This window comes from Poecilia reticulata, chromosome 22 (assembly GCF_904066995.2).
Source record: "Poecilia reticulata chromosome 22, P_reticulata-male-v2, whole genome shotgun sequence".
In the NCBI taxonomy this organism is placed as follows: domain Eukaryota; kingdom Metazoa; phylum Chordata; class Actinopteri; order Cyprinodontiformes; family Poeciliidae; genus Poecilia; species Poecilia reticulata.
The window spans coordinates 11,913,127-11,932,652 of NC_088851.1; the positions used below are offsets into that span (position 1 = coordinate 11,913,127).

At 38.6% G+C, this 19,526-nt stretch overlaps 2 protein-coding genes across 5 annotated transcripts in view; one reads left to right on the plus strand and one right to left on the minus strand.

Annotated features, from left to right (window-relative positions):
- The window catches only part of cdin1 (CDAN1 interacting nuclease 1), a 541,570-nt gene that overhangs the window by 154,507 nt on the left and 367,537 nt on the right, over positions 1-19,526 (plus strand). The gene's annotated exons all lie outside the window — the stretch shown is intronic.
- Positions 1-19,526, minus strand: part of aqr (aquarius intron-binding spliceosomal factor) — a 51,079-nt gene that overhangs the window by 7,388 nt on the left and 24,165 nt on the right. For all 3 annotated transcript variants that reach the window (XM_008399793.2, XM_081603131.1, XM_081603130.1), the window contains exons 26-33: positions 18,866-19,001; positions 16,958-17,167; positions 14,385-14,522; positions 14,223-14,294; positions 13,791-13,978; positions 13,531-13,702; positions 10,722-10,892; positions 3,922-4,007 (exon numbers count right to left, since the gene is read on the minus strand). In XM_008399793.2, the coding sequence (XP_008398015.1) occupies positions 3,922-4,007; positions 10,722-10,892; positions 13,531-13,702; positions 13,791-13,978; positions 14,223-14,294; positions 14,385-14,522; positions 16,958-17,167; positions 18,866-19,001 (1,173 nt within the window). The remainder of the gene's footprint in view (positions 1-3,921; positions 4,008-10,721; positions 10,893-13,530; positions 13,703-13,790; positions 13,979-14,222; positions 14,295-14,384; positions 14,523-16,957; positions 17,168-18,865; positions 19,002-19,526) is intronic.

Sequence of the window (19,526 nt, forward strand, 5' to 3'; positions counted from 1 at the left end):
GTATTAGCATTTCTGTTTCCAATGTTAATTCTACTAAAATCCCTTTTACGTAGATGCTGACAGACACAAGTTTTCTATTACAGATACTAGTTTTTTAAAATTCAGGGTGGCTTCTTGCCAGTATTTAAGACCACCGTCGTCCCAACATTGTAGTTTGTGACAACGTTTGAGGGATATGAATACTGTGGCAAAGAACTGTTCTAGTATTTCTCCTTGACAACGCAGGTTTGGAAAGAAAAACAGGCAGAGTTGCATGTGAACACATCATGAACCCAAAGGCAAGATGCACTAAAACTACACTGAATGTGCACCGCATCCACCTACTCTACTGTATGCTACAGTTACAATAAATTTAATGCAAACCATACAAATCCAAGCAGAAACGGTAAACAATGGCTGCACTTTGTCACTGAAGAATAAGGATATAACTCATATTTATGATGGAGCATTTATAAAATAAAATCATGGACTTTTTTGAGAATATGGAAATGTATTCTAAAGTGTAAAATAAGTCCAGCTGAACAACTTGGCAAATTAAGAGAAGTAATCCTTTAAATATGCATGATGAGTTTCATGAATATGCAAAAAAGGGAAAAAATGCTTTAGGGAGCTGCTGTGTGGCGTATAGTACTTTAACAGCTCATACCAGCGTAATATCAAGATTATTGCAGAAAGTAATGCATAGTTCAAAAAAGAGGTTCACTGCTACAAACTGGAGAACTAAAGGATAATTTTTTTATATGCAAAAAAAAAAAGAGTCTGAACCATACGGTGGAGGACTCGAGCCAATCATCGTAGCCTGTGGACATGGCAGTGCTGAGAGATGCCCACCTGGGCTGTGTTGTGACACGATGGGGCAAAGTGGACGAATAGCTGCCCTTTTGTGTGTCCACGTGTTTGCGTGCGTCTGTGTGCTTCCCTGTCAAAGTGTGTGATCCTGCATGCGAGTGTGCCAGTGTGTATCAGTGGGACGGATTCTCCTGTCAAAGCCAGGGTCAGTTCATCATATGGTCGGCTGTATGCCTTTTGGTTGTCATGGCAGCAGATTGCCAGGAGGAGAGAAGCAGGATCAGAGGAGAGGAAGAGGAGCGTGGCTCGTGAGGGTGAAGTCAGTGGCAGACCACAGTCATCCCGGTATATCTCAGTGATCCTTTAAGAGGTAACGGCACCTCTAACATATGAACGAACCGCAAGGAAAGTAGTGTGAAAAGTATTTGCTGTTTCTATATTACTGCGACTAAAGGACAACTGTTTGAGAGGCACATTTAAATGGGATACGAAATCCTATGAAAAAATATTTTAAGATTTAAAAAAAAATGTAAGTATGAGACTGTGTTTGCTAGTAATCATAACCAACGTATGCTTAGCGATCACAACGAAATGTTGGACATTAAATAGATGAAGGATGAAGGGCTGATAAAAGGACTAGTGATAAAAACTGGTGAATAAGGCAGAACTTCTGCATAATTTTTTATTTAAAAAATATGTGATTATGCTTCTTGCCCTTTAAAATAATTTCCTAAAGTTAAATCAATAAAAAAAGTCACTTAAATTAAAAAGATATAATTAAGAAATATTTTTAAAAAATTACATAATTTTCAACAATTTCTTTCTTAATGAAACTGGAAAGGTGAACCTCTCATCACGTCGCCTCTGGCTGTTCATAAATCACCAATCAAGATGGTCATGTTCCACACACATTAAAGCGTTCGTAAATAAAGCTGGCTTAGCAGAACCACAGGAAGGGTGGAAAAAAAACACACCTGCTCTTCAGGATAAAACAAGGTTAGTACAACATGTCAATCTTATACCAACCCATGTTTGGAGTATAAATACCACATTTTTAGGGCATTAACTAGAACATTTGAAACAAAAGCTTGCAATCAACTGTCATGTTGCTTTTAGCTCACTGAATGCAATTAAAATAGGTAGATATATACCTTAAAAACAGTGAGGGGTGGAGCTTCCTAGCCATCACTGTTCCTGGCAAACACAAATATTTCCGTGCAGCCAAATTTGTATTTCTCGCAAAAGAAAACGTCCAGATGCCTTTAGAAGAAGTAGAACCGTGTCACTCAACTATATGAGCAACTGCAGAACATAAGAAGCGGCTTACTTCCATGTCTACGAATGAAATGACACAATATTTCAGAATCATCACTCTGAAGCATGTGAAATGGCAGAAGAGCTTATTGTGTTTGTGGACAGACAGACATTGTTGAAAGACATCTTTGATGCACAAGTTATATGCAACGCTGCACCCAGTGGTGTTCAGGAGAAGAGATTGCTGAATTTGACTGTGGTGAATAATGACGAGGATCAAACTGCATTTGACTGGGTGTGTATTGGATTGATATGAGTGTTAATTAAATAGTCTGTGACAAACATCAAGAAGGATTATTTGGGTTTGGATGAAAAGAACAAGAAATAATAACGTTCGAGTTATCATTTGCATAAGATGAGTCAGCTAACTGTTAGTCCCAATTTCCTAATAGATCTTATTGCTGTGGGATTGGCTGAGTCTGATAGTTTTCTTTATTTCACTGTTGTCCCGTCACATGTGTATTAATGATAACTGAGGTAAAATTACAGTATTGCCTTGTTTACTTAAATCTCAAAAAGTAGCAATCTCAGGATAAGAAAGAGTTTTTTAATAATTTCATGCAGGCTCCAAGTTGATGAAATGTGATGAAATCTGGCAGGCTTGGAAAGCAACACTTTCTGCAATATTCCCAAATGAAATAAGAATACATGCTTCAATATTTACAGGAGAAGCCACACTCCTGTTGAGCATTATCACCAATAGTATGGAGCTGACTGAAAACTGGGTTTTGAGGACTTTGATGTTCAGTGCTGCCAGAAATCATCCACAGAACTGCTGCAATGCCATCCACTGACCAATCAGAAGCACTCTGAATGTGGGCATGGTAGGGTGTGAAATGTGTGCGACAAGATCAGATAGATGAGAGAAAGAGAGAAGCATGCGCTGCCAAAAAAGATAAAGTATATTTATTGTCAGGGACATCAAGTCAATTCCCTATCTGTGAGATAAAAAATGGCCTTTTAAGTGTCTCGTTTCTGCCACCTAACTCGTCCAAGATGAGGGCTGATGTGCACAGAGAGGGGGAGAGAGAGAGAGAGAGAGAGAGAGAGAGAGAGAGAGAGAGAGAGAGAGAGAGAGAGAGAGAGAGAGAGAGAGAGAGAGAGAGAGAGAGAGAGAGAGAGAGAGAGAGAATTCAGCTCTAAAAGGAATGGCTTGTTATTTGCTCTGGAGTACCAATTTGTTGGCTGTCCAATACAGCGATAAAGCTGTGAGCTGTGCAATTCCAACAGTAGCTAATGTATACCAGAGCAAATAGCCAGCATAGCTAACTGAAGTGCAGTGGATGAGTTCAGCCTCAGCTCCCTGATAATAAACCATGTGGCATATAAAGTGTAAGGAGCTCATTGAGATTTCATGGCAGCAGAAAGGCCACTAGACCACACATCAGTGGAATAAGGAATGAAGGGAGAGCGAGTCAGGAGCAAACGAGGGTCTAGGCCTAAGAAGAGGGGCACGTAATGGGACAGACATGGTTTTAGAGACAATTTTAATCTTCTTTTGGCTAAATTTCTTGTGCAAGTAATTTTTTGCAGCTGTCTTTATGGTGGCCAGGATTTAAAGGTGGATGGCTTGAAGGATAAAACTTCACAAAAAAGGATATGGAAAAGGAAGTATGAAAATCAAAATATTTTTTATACTATTAAAAATTGTATCTATTAAATAAAAGTATAAATAAACATTCCCATAAAGGCATAGCATTACATAAATAGAAGTTGCATTTACACAGGTAATATTGTAGCACGGCTACTGAGATTTTTTGGGGGCGTTTTTTGTTATCAGGTACATTTATTCTGCTTCACATGCGCTGCAATAATCACCTTAGGTGTCCCACAGCTTTGGTACGGACCAGCGAGAGGATGATGTAGTCATTCTGCTGACCCTGGAATCTGTCCACTGTTGTAATCTGCACACACACACACAAGCACATTTTTATTAGTCAATAAACCCAAAACACATCTGCATAAATTTGAAAGATTTGCTAAGCAAGCTTCAGCAGCTAAGATGCTTTGCAAAGTGAACGAATGCGTTCGAGCCAGGTGGAAAGTTTTTTTTCCTGAAATGTAAAAAAAAAAAAAAAAAAAAAAAAAAAATGAGTGAGCCGACTTTCCCTCTCCGCTTCTTCTTTTCTTGTTTCTTTCTTTATTTTTGAGAGGAGAGTGATAAGAAGCCGGCGTCTTCTTGTTGGGCTGTTATCGCTGAGGGCCACATGGGCAGCCAAAAGAGTTAATGCGGCTTAAAGGGCATTTGCTATCACTAGCCTCTTAGCGGGGCCTCCTGAGAGCCAGATCCAAGTTAGTAGGGGGCCATGTGGTTAGCCTCAATCAAAGGTTATTTTCAGAGGAGAGAAAAAGCCTGAAGTACTTCTATGTGAGACTTTTCCCTTTACTTCAAGCTGCTGGCAACTGTACTGACTTCAACATGTGAGGAACATGAATGTCCATGTGCTTTTACGCATTACAAAGTAAAGATATGGCTCTTTGTAAAATCTGAAGTACAGGTTTCCTTGGAACTAATAACATTTAATACACATGATATACACAGTTGCATTATCTAATGAAAGTTAAAAAAAAAGAAATCAGGTTTGTGGTCAACTTAATTTGTTAACCACCAAAGATGTGTAATTTTAGATAAATGTTCATTTCTGGTGCTCTGATTGGTTCACAAATGAAAGCCAGATTTCTTTGGATAAACACCCCTGAAAAAAACACCAGACTTCTGATTTACAGAAATGAGCCATGAATAAGCATGCACTTCAATGCTCTTTTTTACAAGTTCATAAAAAAAAAAATCTGACAAAAGTCATGGACCTTTGTCAGATTGTTACTATATGGATAATTGATAGTAGTACTTCTATCAAGAAACTTGTAGCACATGTATTTTTTTTTACATTTAATGGTTGGTTTAAAACAAAAATTCTGTAAATTGATGTAGCACAGTCCGTCCTTAGAAGGAAAACCGAAAACAAAACCTAGTCAAACCTGAGCTGAAGAGAGATTAAAAAAAAAAAAAAAAAACTGAACCTACATGGGACATATTTCTAAAACAACATTTTCCAAATGCCTCTTCTTGTATTGGCACCATCCCCGAGTGAAACAGGCGTGAGAATACACAAATAAATCCAGATACAGAGATACACAATACAAGACAACATTTATTCACACTGTCTGACTTAGCCTAAAATAAGAAAAACCTTTTCTGCTACAGGTGAGAAAACAATTATCCACTGTTACAAATTTCAGCTGAAAAGCCACTCAAAGAGGAAGAGGGCCTTAAACAAAACAAACACAAGAGAAACCCAGATTAAGCAGAAGATGATGTGTGGATTCTTTAAATGGCAGTTTTAAAGTATAAAACATGTGGATAAAAGTAAAGATTGTGATTCTGGGTTTTCTCAAGATCACGAAGGGACCCATTGAACTAAAGGGATGTTTTGAAAGAAATGTGCTTAATGACATTTTTTAAATCCATAGTTGTTCACAGTAAATGTTCTAGATATAAAACCAAGAGATTTTTACACTTCTCAAAGAAAGAAAAAAAGTGCATAGGTACAAGTTGCTCTTGGGAATCATTACTGTGTGCAATACGTGGCTTTACAGTAGCAATGTTCAGAAGAATTTAAAGCCCACCACAAAGAGGTTACTGTGTCCTCTATAGATGCTCACATTAGAACAGATCAATAGGCCTCCATCAAGAAGCTGCACAGTGCTGGACTGGATACCTCACTCATGTTATATAAATCATGCAGTGGATGGAACTTCCTCCGATCGCATAATCCAAAGTAACTTGGAACTCCCACAGAACACCCCATCTTCGGTAAAAAGTAATGTGTTGAGTGTGTCTGTGATAAAAGGTATTTATTTACGTCTTCCTGATGTCTATGCAGTACAGGTGCAAACCCACTGGCAAAAAATGTTGTGCTTTTAAGCACATGAGGAATTGTGGACTGTATATACGCCATGCATAAACGTATGCCTCTCACACCACGAGATGTGAGAGGCTTTTGACAGGTAGTTATTCTTGGCCCGGAGACACGGACGCCTATCGACATTCTCCCCAAGGTGCAGCTTTTTGCATGGTGTTTAGTTATTTATGAGAAATCTTCCTGTGAGAGAATCACAGAGGTCATGTCAGTGTGACACACACACACGCACGCACACGCGCACACACACACACAGACACGCACGTCTGTAGACATGCAGGTGCACACAGAAGATACTGTGTGAGACACACACACACACGCACACCCCCACACGCACACACACAACTATTTACAGGGGATCATTTTCTACCATCCTGTCTTTCTCCTCATTGTCAGAACAAGAATGACACACTGTCTTTCAGCCAACAGACAACCATGGAGTGTTGCACTCTTGTTGGTTATTTAATCCATTCTGCTACGTAGAATTTGTTGTAATCACTGCTGGGAATGTGCAGATTGAGTTAGATTTTTAAACTATTTACGAAGCACGAGGAGCAACAAAATTAATAGTATGCTTTTTTGGGGGGGGGGGCTCCTGATGACCAGCATGACTTAAAGTTTAAAAAAAAATCAACAAAAACAGAATGCAGGAAGATTTTCCTCTTATGACTTTAAGGAACCATTTAGACATCCTGATTCATGTTTTATGCTTTCTTTATGTTATTACATTTACTCTTTCTCGCTCCAGTAATATAGTTTGTGGTAATGTGAAAGAGCCAGAGATGTGCAGAGAATGAGAACATAGACCTTAAGTAAGAACGCTCCTTCATTTCTCTCCTACCCATGTAATATGTAAGAAAATAAACAGAGGACTCACTATTCACCATTCAAGCTTTGACCCAACAATACAGATGTTGGCCATTTCCAATTTCACTTTAAGAAATTTAAGAGAATTAAAATATTGTTCTTAAGTAAAACAACAGTGCTTGTTTAGCTTGAAACATTATTTTATTTTTATGTAAGGAGCAGAAACAGTGCTTCACTGTAACAAAATGTTCAAGTTAAACTCAATGGCTTTAGGATGCAATATTAGCAACTACTGCATTTAGCATTATTAAAAGGTGAGTCTTATTGACATTCAAATGGAAATGTAGGCTAATGCGTCTCCTTTTGAGACTCCAACTGGTGCTAACCAGGATTTCCCGTCCTACTGAGTCTAATTAAAGCCATCAAAGTAAAGTAAGCAGGCTGCTGACATTTGCTTGGTTTTAGCAATTGTGACACATTGTCAGACACACTGTGGACCTGGTGCTCAGTGCCTGACCTTTCAGCCGCTCAGCATTTTTCCCATAAGAGTCCTTCTTTCCTTTTCATCAAGCGTCCTGTCTGACCATCCTTCATTTCAGCACATCTAGCAGCCTGTCACTCTTGTCACCGTATCACAGGGTATGCACACTGACTAAGGATGCGAGCACTTTGACTGATGCTTTGTCTTAACTTTGCAAGACATCTTGCATGGCTAAGCACAATGTTGGGCTCACTGTCAAAACAAGGATTAGTTTACTTTAAGTTCAGGAGAAAGGATGGAGGTATGGTTGCACAGCAGAAGCTTTAGATAAGAATAAAAAATGGAAGTAAACGCTTTTGCCCTGCAGGTGTCCAACACACCATTAATCTGGCACTCAAACTGATACCATAAGTGACTCAATGGGATCCACTTCCACTGACCCATTTTCATGTTTTAAGAAATAGCTAAGAGGCTGCTTGAAGCTTAGCTAGAGATCCAGATAAGCCCAAATATATTCATACCCTTGGGCAGATTCATATTTAGGAAATCTGTTAATTTTACTCACATGTTTATTCTAACTGAAAGTTAAAATGACCTAGCCCAGGGGTCAGCAACTTCAGTGTCCAAAGGGAAATTTTTGCCCTATAGTGGGACAGTTGGTAGAACTGTTGCCTTGCAGCGAAAAGGATTGAATCCCAACTGGGACCTTTCTGCATGGAGTTTGGATGTTTTTCCTGTGCATATGTGGGTCGGTCTTCTCAGGCAGGACTGGCAACCTGTTCAGAGTGTATCCTGTCTTTTGCCCATTGGCTGCAGGCCCAGGTGACCATGAAGGGACCAGTAGGTACACACATGTACGGCTAGATGGATGGATAAAAATATCCAACACTGGAAATTTGTGGTTACGTTTAAAGAACCACCACTTTACCTCCACTTTTAGGCTTTAAAAAAAGAGAAAAACAGAAAAGCCAAAGGATGATGAATACATTTCCTTATATGGGATGTTGATATTTTAACGAAAATTACGTATAAAAAAAAAAAGAAGAAAAAAGTACAGTTTCTAATAAGGGAAAAAAAGATGCAAGACGTTATTCCTGCTATTTGTAGTGCCATTCTATTGTAGAAGTTCAACCTGGATCGGGAAAAACAGGGTGGGTCTCTGACCCAGGCAGAGACCCAACTATTATCCAATAGAAAAAAAGAAAAAGAAAAATTTCCACTGAGCAGCACTGCATGGGTCGATGCGGTTCAGTTTGCTGTTTTGGTCCAGTGTATTTAGGAGAGGGTTTCCCCCTCCAGTAGGACTCTCACTGGGCAGCAGGAGCTAAAACCAAACGGATAATGTTGAGTTATACTAGCGCGATGATTCACGTAACACACTAGAACGTCTCATGTTTATCGCAATCAGTGACGTTTTCCGACCCCCAATCAATGCATTGCTTTGTGTGATGTCACTAACTCCACCCTAACTACTGTACCATTGTCCTATACTGAAAAGGACAACTGAAGGTCACCAAACTGACATGTAGGGATATAGAAGCTATGTAGAGATTAGGGTGATGGCAACAAGGCCTTCCAACCTTAAACACAAATGGATAAAAATACTACCAGAAAAATGCACAAAGCTCGTCAGTCAATTCATTATATTTTCACAACCTTTCAACACCTTGAAAACTGACATTGCATCTCTGCTTCAGTTAAACAGCCCACAATCCTGCACTACATTATCAACAAGGTCACATTCAACAAATACCACATGGTCAACTCAGCACCTCCCAAAACATATACACCAACAGCAACAAGATGGAAATAAACTGGGTTGTTAATACCAGCCCAGTCTTACCTATGGGACCGATATCGATATGTTTAAAAGGTGACCAGCATCCATCAATACCGATGTTACTGTCAATATATCTCTATTCCCCATCGTAATTTTCAGACCTTTCTCCAAATGAGCAATCAATGAGTGTGTGAAAATATTCACCGTCCGTAGAGTAACAGAAATCAAAGAGGAAAACTTAATCTTAGAATTGAGCTTAATCATATAAAGCAATGCAATTAGAATAGCGGGGGAAAAAAAATCTGCCAGCAATTTGCTGAATAATCATGTTAAAAAAAGAAAATTTAAAAAGAAGGAGACAACAGCAGAGTAACGAATTAACACAGGTTAGACGAATACGTCCCAAGAGTATTTTTTAGAGATAAAAAAAGGGAACAATTCACATTCCTGCACCCGTAATCAGTCAGGTGGTTAAAAGAAGGACTTAATTTGGTCTCATGACCTGCAGCTGTTCCCAGAGTCTCATGATCTATCCCAACTGGACAAAAAAACTTTTATCGACATTTTCTCTCTTGATGACTCACAGTGCAGCACATCAAGACTGAAAGGAGGTGAAAATGTACAGCTGACAAACATTCTTAAATGTGCACACAGAGCAGTGTGCACATTTCATCTTCTATAGCTGAAAATAAACACCAAGAGCTTTAGGATAATTGGGGATGGACCTCATCTGATATATGACGTTGTGAAGTAAGTGCCAGTGACCATATCTTGTATGTTAAGTGGTTCTACGTTTACATGAGGTGTAAAAATGTCTTGAGGATTCCTTCAACACAAGCCATAAAACATGTCACCTTTAAGTGATATTACACAAGGAGTGGGATGTGTTGCAGAGTTGAAACACATCCCAACACAACGAGTAGTGGTTGTTGAACATCTGGCAATTAGAAGTGAAAGGCATCCAAAAATACACTTCCTGAAGATAAAAGCTGTTGTGACAATTGGTACATTTAGAGACTTGCAAGTCTCAGAATACCATCCCAAAGAATAGAGTAAGAATAGAAGCATTATGTTATATGGGTGCTCTAGAGGGACTAGAGACCTTCACAAAATAAGGAAAGCAACATCTGAAGACATCAACCAGGAAGTTAGGAAATTAACACAAACTGGTCTTTCAATAGGAAGCATAAAAATGGCTTACGGCCAACAAAATATATGTATTGGAGTAGAAATCAAACAGCTCTGAAAATGTGTGGTCAAAGCTGAAAAGATGTGTCAGAAAGGTCACCTACAAACCTGACGTAGTTACACCAGCTTTGTTTGCCCTGCTTAAAAAATTACAGTTCAGTGCATGTCAATATAACTTGATTCAACTGTATTGTTGAAACCAGGTTCAGCAGTAGTAATGTAACAATACACCCAGCATGCAAGACAAGACAATATTTATTTCCCCCATTTTTGTGCTTCTACAAATAATCAATGTATCAAACTTTGCTTTTTTATCTGTAATCACTGTAAAAAGAAAAATCAGTGTAGGACAAGTTCCCAAGAATCACAAGAATTCTTTGCTTCACACTTGTCAAGATATAGTTTTTTTTATTCATATGATGAGTCATCCACTGGGACCTACCTTGTGAGGCTGCCCAAAGTAAGGGTTTCCAGCACATCGTTGGTTAATGACATCTCTGATCAGGTGCTTTTGTCCATTGTAGGTAGTGAGGATGCTGATTCGCTCCGATGGGAAGCCCAACAGCCTCATGTACATAAAGAGAGCAACAGAGTACTCCGCCTCAGCCAGGTTCTTCACAGAAAAGAAAAAAAGGTAACAGGAAGAAGATCAAAATCCGTTTATTCATATTCATTTGATTGAGTGCTGAGTAAAGCAGCACTCAGACAAAGAGTGAAGAGGTAAATGAATTGTTCCATGTCTTCTAAATCACTCTGGAGTCTGTTAACGCTTCAGTAAATTCGAATTTACGATAATTTATCTTACTCCAGAGAATAAACTCAACTACACACATATGATTTACTTTCTGCGGAGAGTTTTGCAGATATATAATTTCTTTTTTTTTTTGTCAACATACTGCTATGATTTCTCATCTGCGGTCCGGTCAGATAAAGCCGAGTCAGAACACAACTAATTTCATCTGGAAAATCAGAGGTTTAAAGCAGGTGAAAATGAAAATAAAGACTTTAATAACAGCTAAAGTAAACGTATTCAAATTAAAATGGTTCTTGAAAGGACAGAGTCCATAAAATGAATTGTTGTTGGTCATTTACCAACTTTCCAAATGACACATTTCTCATCCCTGTGTTCTGGCTCCAAGATCGTTCTTTGCCTTTCAAATGTGACCAGAAAAAGAAAACAAGCCAACTGTATGCATTATTCATTCAGTTTCAATTAAACGTGGACTGCAGCCTCACATCTTTGCTAGTAATTTATGCAGCTTCATTAACAGCTTCTGATCCAGCTTCAGTGGAATCAACACATCAAAAACAATGGGAGCCTTTGTTCATTTTCTCCCATTACCTGCCACCAAATGAAGCATATACATGTATTTATAAAAACAAAAATCATGTTGGATCTTGCACATTTTGAATTTTGCAATTATATACGCTATCAATTTGGCGTCCTTTAGAATTGAGAACGATTGTAGCAGGTGGGATGTTTGATTCAAGCCAAATCTCTCAGAAAATCTTAAATATTCACCTTCCCTTGAAAAAGAATTATTTTAATTTCCCTCGAGCAATCTACAAAAAGTCAGGTACACCTGTTCTGGTTCTTGCAGTATCACAAAAGAGCTGCAATACCCGAATCACAAGGTCGGGATTACAACTCAGAACAAATAATTCTGCCAGAAAACTTCTCAATTAGGACATATTTTGCAGACTTTATGGCTGAAAATTGAGATAGTTAAATGAAAAACCTTACCAAGTATTAAAATGGTTGTGCTCCAAGTGTGGAGCACTTAGAAACCAAAACAAGCAGTCTGAATGTAACTTTATACAGTTGAAACCGGCCCCCGGAGAGAACATAAAGACAGGAGATTATGAAAGTATGTCACAGTGGTGGAAGAGCCATGGATGCTTTAAACAAGTGTTTTCATTTAGCCTACTGTGTTTTAAACATACCAGCTGGACCAGATATGGGCTGTGAAACTGAATTATGAGAGAAATGTGGATTGGAGAGAAATTTTCACACAAATAAGAATCTTGCTGAAGTATCAATAGACTGAAAACTAATATGGAAAGTGCTTTAGCAAATGAGGTGAAGAAGTAATGTGCTACATGTTCTTTATAGATGATCTGCTCAGAGTCGGCGCACAGCAGTGGTTGTAGCGGTGTTTGCTCAGCTGTGGGAGGTATTCAACAGGGACTGGAAACAACAGCTTCTCTTGTGTCAGCCATATTCCCCACCGTTTCCTAGCAAAGTTAATGTGTGTGCGTGTGTGTGCGCTTCAGAGCGATCCTAGTAATTCCCTCGAGGAACCTGGAAATGGCAACAGCAAATGGAGTTGAGTTGCATGTGACCTGGTGCCTTGAGAAGTGCACATGCTCTGGATTTAAGGACAAAAGGAAGCTGTACTCTTCATGGAGCAATATGATTAAACTAATTGGACAGACAAGTAAAATATTAAAGAAAACGCTATTTTATTTTAAGAACAGTTTTTTCCCTGAAATAAGAACCTGCAGCTGTTCCATATGTCTTTGTTTTCATCAAAAGTAGTTTTGTGTCTCGTCGTTTAAATCGTTGCTGTTGCCGTCTGCAAGTTCGTAAATCTTCTCTTATTGCAATAATATGTTTGGGAATAATATTTAGGAATGACATTTGACATGCTGAAGTGGTTGGTGCAAAAGAAAGAAGAGCTTATGAACAAAGCCCACTGCCCACGCTCTGCCTCTGAGTCTTAGCAATGTCATGATGAAATGCAATCTGGCTCCGGTGTAAAGGACAGACCCACTGCTCTGTTCTGGACAGCTGTGGCCTGCACACTTGGCACAGTGATCGATATAGCATATAAACTGATAGAAGAACCACTGGAACATAAAAATTAATGAACTCTTGTCCAACCACTAATTTAGAGGACACATTTAAAGGGGAGTGATGGAGGTGATTTCATGCTACATCAGTTTTAAGTCTGCAGGTGTGTTTGTCTTTGTAAAAAGACAGTAAATTCTGTTCTGGAGGAGCACAAGACATTTTGATTTGGCATTATGTTTCCAATGCTCCGCAGATGTTAGGGATAAAGATGTTGTGCTTGTACTAAAACTTTACTAGCTGAAGAAACAAATCAATGTGGACTTGTACCGGACTTGTACGGATAAAAGTACTCAAACATTTTGTTTACCTCATTTCAAACCCCAATAATTAAGAGATTTGTTTTGATACAGCTTGCAGTGTGCACATTGATGAGGTTTTGAGGGTGTTGCATACTGACCTGGTAAAAGTAAGGGTTGGGCTCAGATTCTCCCACCCCATTAAAGTCCTCCACATTAATCAGCTGGAAGTCAAAGGTCAAGCCAGGGTTGGGTACCTGGAACTCAGGAAGCTGCTGAACGTGAGGCAGGTTTCCAAGGTGTTTATAGCGCCAGTTGTAAAGGTTACAAAGGCTGAGGACAGAAAACAGATGAATAGAATTCAAATTCCAAAATAGACCAAGCCAAATTACCTCCTGCTCTTTCTTTGACTGTGACCTACCTTGCGCGCGCACGGCCCTGTGCATCCAAATCTACGGTAGGAACCCCCAACCGTACAAATCTGGTGAACAGAGACTGCTCCATGTTGGAGTACTTCTGGAAGGCCATGTTCTTGATTACGGGGGGCAGCTGGTGGTGGTCTCCGATCATGATCCAACGCTTCAGCCTGCTGTATCCATCCTCTGGGTTCTACAGACAACAAGAGATAACAGGTCGGAGGCATTTGCACAAGTTCAAAAATACACTTTTTACACATGGACTTTAAGAAGAATAGGTAATGTACACAGAAAAGTAAGTGTTAACACTCCATGTATCAACATCTGACTTGAAAAAGTCTAATCAGTACGAACATATACCATTTAACAGAATTTCAGTCATCTCATTTTGTCAAACTCTTTTCAGTCTTTTTCCAGATAATAGAAAGGAAAGTTACCTGCAACAGCAGAGGGATGAATGTCTCAATCTCAAGAATCTGTGCAGACTCCTCCATCAGGATGTTGTCGTACTAATAAATAGCACAAAAACCTGGTTTTACAACCCGAATTGTAGGTAACTATATACATACCTCCTGGTTGCGTCAAATTAGAAACGGTACCTTAAATCCTAGCTCCACCAGGTCATGACGTTTGAGTGCAGCGTGTGTGCAGGTCATGGCGATGATTTTAGCTTCCTTCACCAGGAGATACTTGGAGCGGTCCAGCCCACTTCTTAGCAGCTCAAAGGCCCTGAACTCCTGCCAGATGAGAACGAAAGTAGGACTTTAAGAACTGTTCATTGTGGTATTTTAAATAAGTGGGTGTAATAAATGTTAATTTCTGTTATATGTGTAACATTGACTTTTGTGATTGTTGCCCAATCAATTAAAAGTACTTTGTGTAACACGCAAGCATCTGAAAAGCGCTCCATAAATCTAATCTGATTGGCTTAATTAAAAAAATAAATAAATAAAAAAATCAACACAAACATAAAAATGGCAAGAAATTTAAAGACTAAAAAAAAAGAAACAATGACAAACGAGGCTGGAAGAGGACTGTGTTTTATTTCGAAGTTATATATATTAAAAAAAATCCAAAGCTCACTGTTAAGAGAACTGCAGTAAAAAGTGATTATAGGGGTGCTGCATACATTTTTATCTAATGCATTTTTTTTTAGAAGTGAGGTCATATTGTGGTGCATTGATAAAAAAAATAATAAAAAAATCCAACAAGCTCCTCTGTGTGATTAATCGCTCAATATAAGCGCCCTACAGAGCCCTTTTACAGGCGGATTCTATTGTATTGTGAATGCAAAAGAAAAGTTGTTTGCCCTAAAATCCACAGCAGTTTATTTTAACGTGTCAATATTTTGATATTACAAGAACGCTGCGGGGTTAAAGGAATGCTGGAAGAATTTGCTGTGTTTTCATGCAGCCCCAGGAGCTGTGGAGACAGGGGAGGAGGGAAGGGAGGGCGAGCGACATTCGGACAGCGCCGTGGCATAAATATTTGATGTGTTACTATTTTAGCATTAATATTAAACCAATCAAAACATGTAATATTGATGAGGTCTACTTTTAACCATCATGCCTCCAGACTGAGGAGTAAAATCAAGATAATAAGTATTTGCAGAAATTGATGAGTGGGCAAAAAGAATGAAATAAAACAGAAAGCTGGAAGGACCATAAAGGAGGTCACACCTACACATAAACTCCTAAGGAACAATAAATCACGATACATTACAGAGTAGTCTCATGACAGCTTATTTAAAACTGCTTTTCCATTCAGAAGTGAAGACAGATCAGCAACCGCAGCAGGATGTTACTTCTGCTACCTTGCGCCACGTACGGCAGCCTCTCTTAATGGGCGAGCAGATTTCACTGCAGCATGGGTGAGGCCGAGGGAGGAGGGAGAAGTGCTGCGATGCAGTGAAACAGAGGCCAGCCAGATAAATCAAGGTCACCGCACGACACATGTCGGGATATTACCTCCGGCAAATAACTTTCTTTATTGCTTTTTGGAAACCATCTAGGTGTTCCAATAAATCAGAAATGTTTTCAGTTATTTCTACAGAAGTAGATGATAAGCTGAGAGAGAACGATAACACTTATTCCAGTACGTGTTGCAATGTGTGAATAAGTATGAAAACAAGTGCAAAGCAACTGATGGAACTATTATTATTATTATTATTATTATTATTATTATTGTTGTTTTGATGGTTATTTTTTCAGATTCCCAAACATAGTTATCAAAGTGCAGAAATATTGCTGAGCAATCTGTTTACATAATCATGAATAAGTGAAGGAATGAGCAGAACTATAGCGCAAAAGCCCTGCAGAGACTTTGTCTTACTAGTCACCAGTAATCGACAGCATATACAGATAGGAAAAGCAGCAAGTTATGCATGGCACAATGTGCACCATTTGGACTCCCGGCTAATAGCTGAGGAAAAGAACCAAATGCATCTGGCAAAGCTTTTGCGTTTGAACACAAAGAACAAGAGAGAAAAATGTTGGTCACATATGTGCAGGAGCAAGTAGAAATATTCGTACACACTGAATTTCTATACATATTTCGTTACAAACACTGATTTGAATATATTTTAGTTTAATTTGATATGAAAGACAAAGTAGTGTATAATCGTGAAGCTTCAGGAAAAAAAAAAAAATCATAGATTGTTCTGTAAACCGTTTCCACATAAAATCTGATAAGTGCGGCATGCATTTGTATTCAGGCAGCCTCTGTGAATACACACTTCACAGCAGTCACGGCTAAAAGTCATTGATCAGATCTGGACTTTGACTGAGCCATTCGGACATATGAATATGCTTTGATCTAAACAACACAAATTTGCACTGTATTTTTCCAAGAGGAACCATAACACATATGCAAGCTGCTCTTTTACAATTTTTATTTGTAAAATACATTTGTAAACTATATATAATTATTATGCCACTTTGCAAATATGTGACGCTTCGTGTTGACCTCTCAAAATCCCAAAGATGTAATACTGAAGTTTGTGGTTGTATTGCGATAAAATGTTAAAAAGTGTGAATACTTTTTCAAGGCACTGTAGATACAAGCTGTGATGTGTGCTCCAGAAATAGAATTACTGTTCTCAGATAACATCTATATCTGACAAGAGTTTTGCTCAGCAGTGATGAAACCAGCAAACTCTTTTAAAACGCCTCACCTCCAGCTGGGTAAATATTTTCTTGATGTGGCGATAGCAGCCCTCCGCAATGTCCATGTCCTCCTCGTACGATCGGCCCTTGAATACAGGCTGTGGGGCGTTGGAAAAGTACTTGTGGAAGGGAAAGTGTGCAGCAACAGCCTCCACCTCCACCTTCTTGCCCTGTTTAGGTTTGACTTTGCTCATGTACTGCTCCCAGCGTGATATCACCTGTAGAGAGGAGAGAAATTGGAAACATTTTTTTGAAAAACCTCCAGGTTTGATCACTTTTTGATGCTCACCAGCACACAAATATGCAGACACTCGCAGGGTTTTTGTTTGTGCAAATTAGTTCCTACGATTTTGCTTTCCTTAGTCGTCGTGGTGTTGCATAAAAGCACAAAAGTGAACAAATGAGAACAGATAGTCTCCTTTTAACAAGGCTTTCCTGCTGAGAAACTAATAAAGCAGCTTCAACCTAACAGCAGGCTGTACTAAAAATAGTCCGATAAATTAAAAAAAACAAAATGGAGAGAGTTTTGCTTCAAAGAGGCACCTTGGTGATTTAACTGGATGCATCTGTCTGTATAAATAATTGTGATCACAATGGAAACATCTAAATACACACCATATTGTTAGGGGTTATAAACAAGTGCTTAGCTGATTGAGAATGGTTTACAATCTACTGAAATGCCACTTTTATTTTTACTTTAAGAGCAAAGAAAGTGTAAGCACAGTAAACCATTTTCTAGCTAGCACCAATTACTATAGAAGCAAAACAAGAGAGAAACACCAGGACTGTAACAAGTATATAAATACCTAAGTACAAGTGGAAATCATTGTGACTTGGTGAAAATAACACCAGAAAAATAAAACAAGAGCTGAGGGATCAAACACAAAATTTAATAGCAAGGCATACTCAGACTTGACTAAGATTGACCCTCTCATGACCTCCATGACTGTCTGAGCCCAGCTGGATTCTGGCAGATCTTGAGGCCTTAACAGGAGTGTGAAGGCAATCATAAAAGTTCTGTACTCTCAGTGCTCTGCAAATAGTTATTTCACGTTTGCTTTTCCAGTCATCCAACAACATAATGCCACAGCTCTGAGTATCACAGCGGGACTAAGATGTTTCCTCATGATCTCTGTGATTTCACACTCTCTCTGCAGAGAACATCCAAGTTCCAGCTTATTTATAAATGTCAGAGTACGGTGTTAGTCTGGTGTGCAGCGGCTTATATAATATAGGTAGAAATTAAATGATCAAAATAAAAAATACTTTCTCCCAAAGCGAGTGCTCAACATTACTGTGACATGAAAGGACAAGTAAGGCAAACTGAATGTTTTGGTTTTAGAATAAACCGAAATAAAGTTTACAAGTTCCCAATAAAAACTGCACTCAGAGTTCAAAATAAATCATGTCTATGCTAGAACTTATCTTGTACAAAATATGAGTGAAAATAAATGATTGTTTAAAATTCCAGTTATTTTGGAGTCTGAGTATGAGTAGCACAGCACAGGGAGTACAGCTCAATAACTCTACAATATTTACAACTCCATAGAGTTGAGAGAAATAAAGCTTCCATTATGTTAGAAGCTTTATTTCTTTGTCCTTTTTCACAGAAAAAGGACAAAGGTGCATTTGTCCTTTTTCATCAAAAATCTCTCTGGAGTCTTTGTTGCTCTGTAGTTCAATAACATAATGCATCACAAATTTCAATGATATTTAGCTGGTTGCTGGAGAACAGAAGAAAGAAACTGAAAACAAAAAAATCTATTCGGACCTCTGAAAGAGATAGCTAAACTTGTAGTCAAAAATAAATATTGTTTGGAAAACAAAACTATTCAGCTGCTTGGACAATTAGTGCCAAATGAGTTAATGTTTCTCCTTGAGATGCCACAAGCACTCAATCCTAAGGTTATTTTTACCTGATAGAGGTAGAAGTGCCCTGCAGTCTCACAGGTGTATGACACGTCTCCTGGGACGTCCAAGCTCTCCTGTAATCTTCCCACCTCTCTGAGGAGCTCCAGTCTTCTAGCAAGGACATAGTTCACTCTGCCATATCTGTAGAAAAATGCAACATGATTAATATTTGTTGATTTTCAGAATGATATTAGACTGTTTGATTTTAACAGAATAAAGCAAGGGCCTTGTTAATTTGAAATCAAAATTAACATGTAAAATTATTCCGAAATGTACAGAATAATCAGCCTTAAGCAAATATTTGGTTCTGTTTGTTATTACAGACTTCTTTATATGGATCTGTTAAAATGCTGGATAAGATATGTTAATTATATGTTAACGTGATTCAGATATTACAGGATTCATTTCTATTTTATTAATCCATGCATCTTTTTGTGCAGCTAGACAGTTCTGAAAAGCAATGAGCCATCTCAGACACACAGAGGAAAAAGGCAGGGTCGTTAGGGTGATATTAGAGGTGAGCGCTATTTTTAGACCATCTTCAAAGATCATCAGTCAGCAAATGACACAAAGAGGATTACACAGCCCTGCCTGTATAAAAAAAACTGACAAATCAGACCTATTTTATAGATCTTAAAAACCCCAAACATATTGCTTTTATCTACA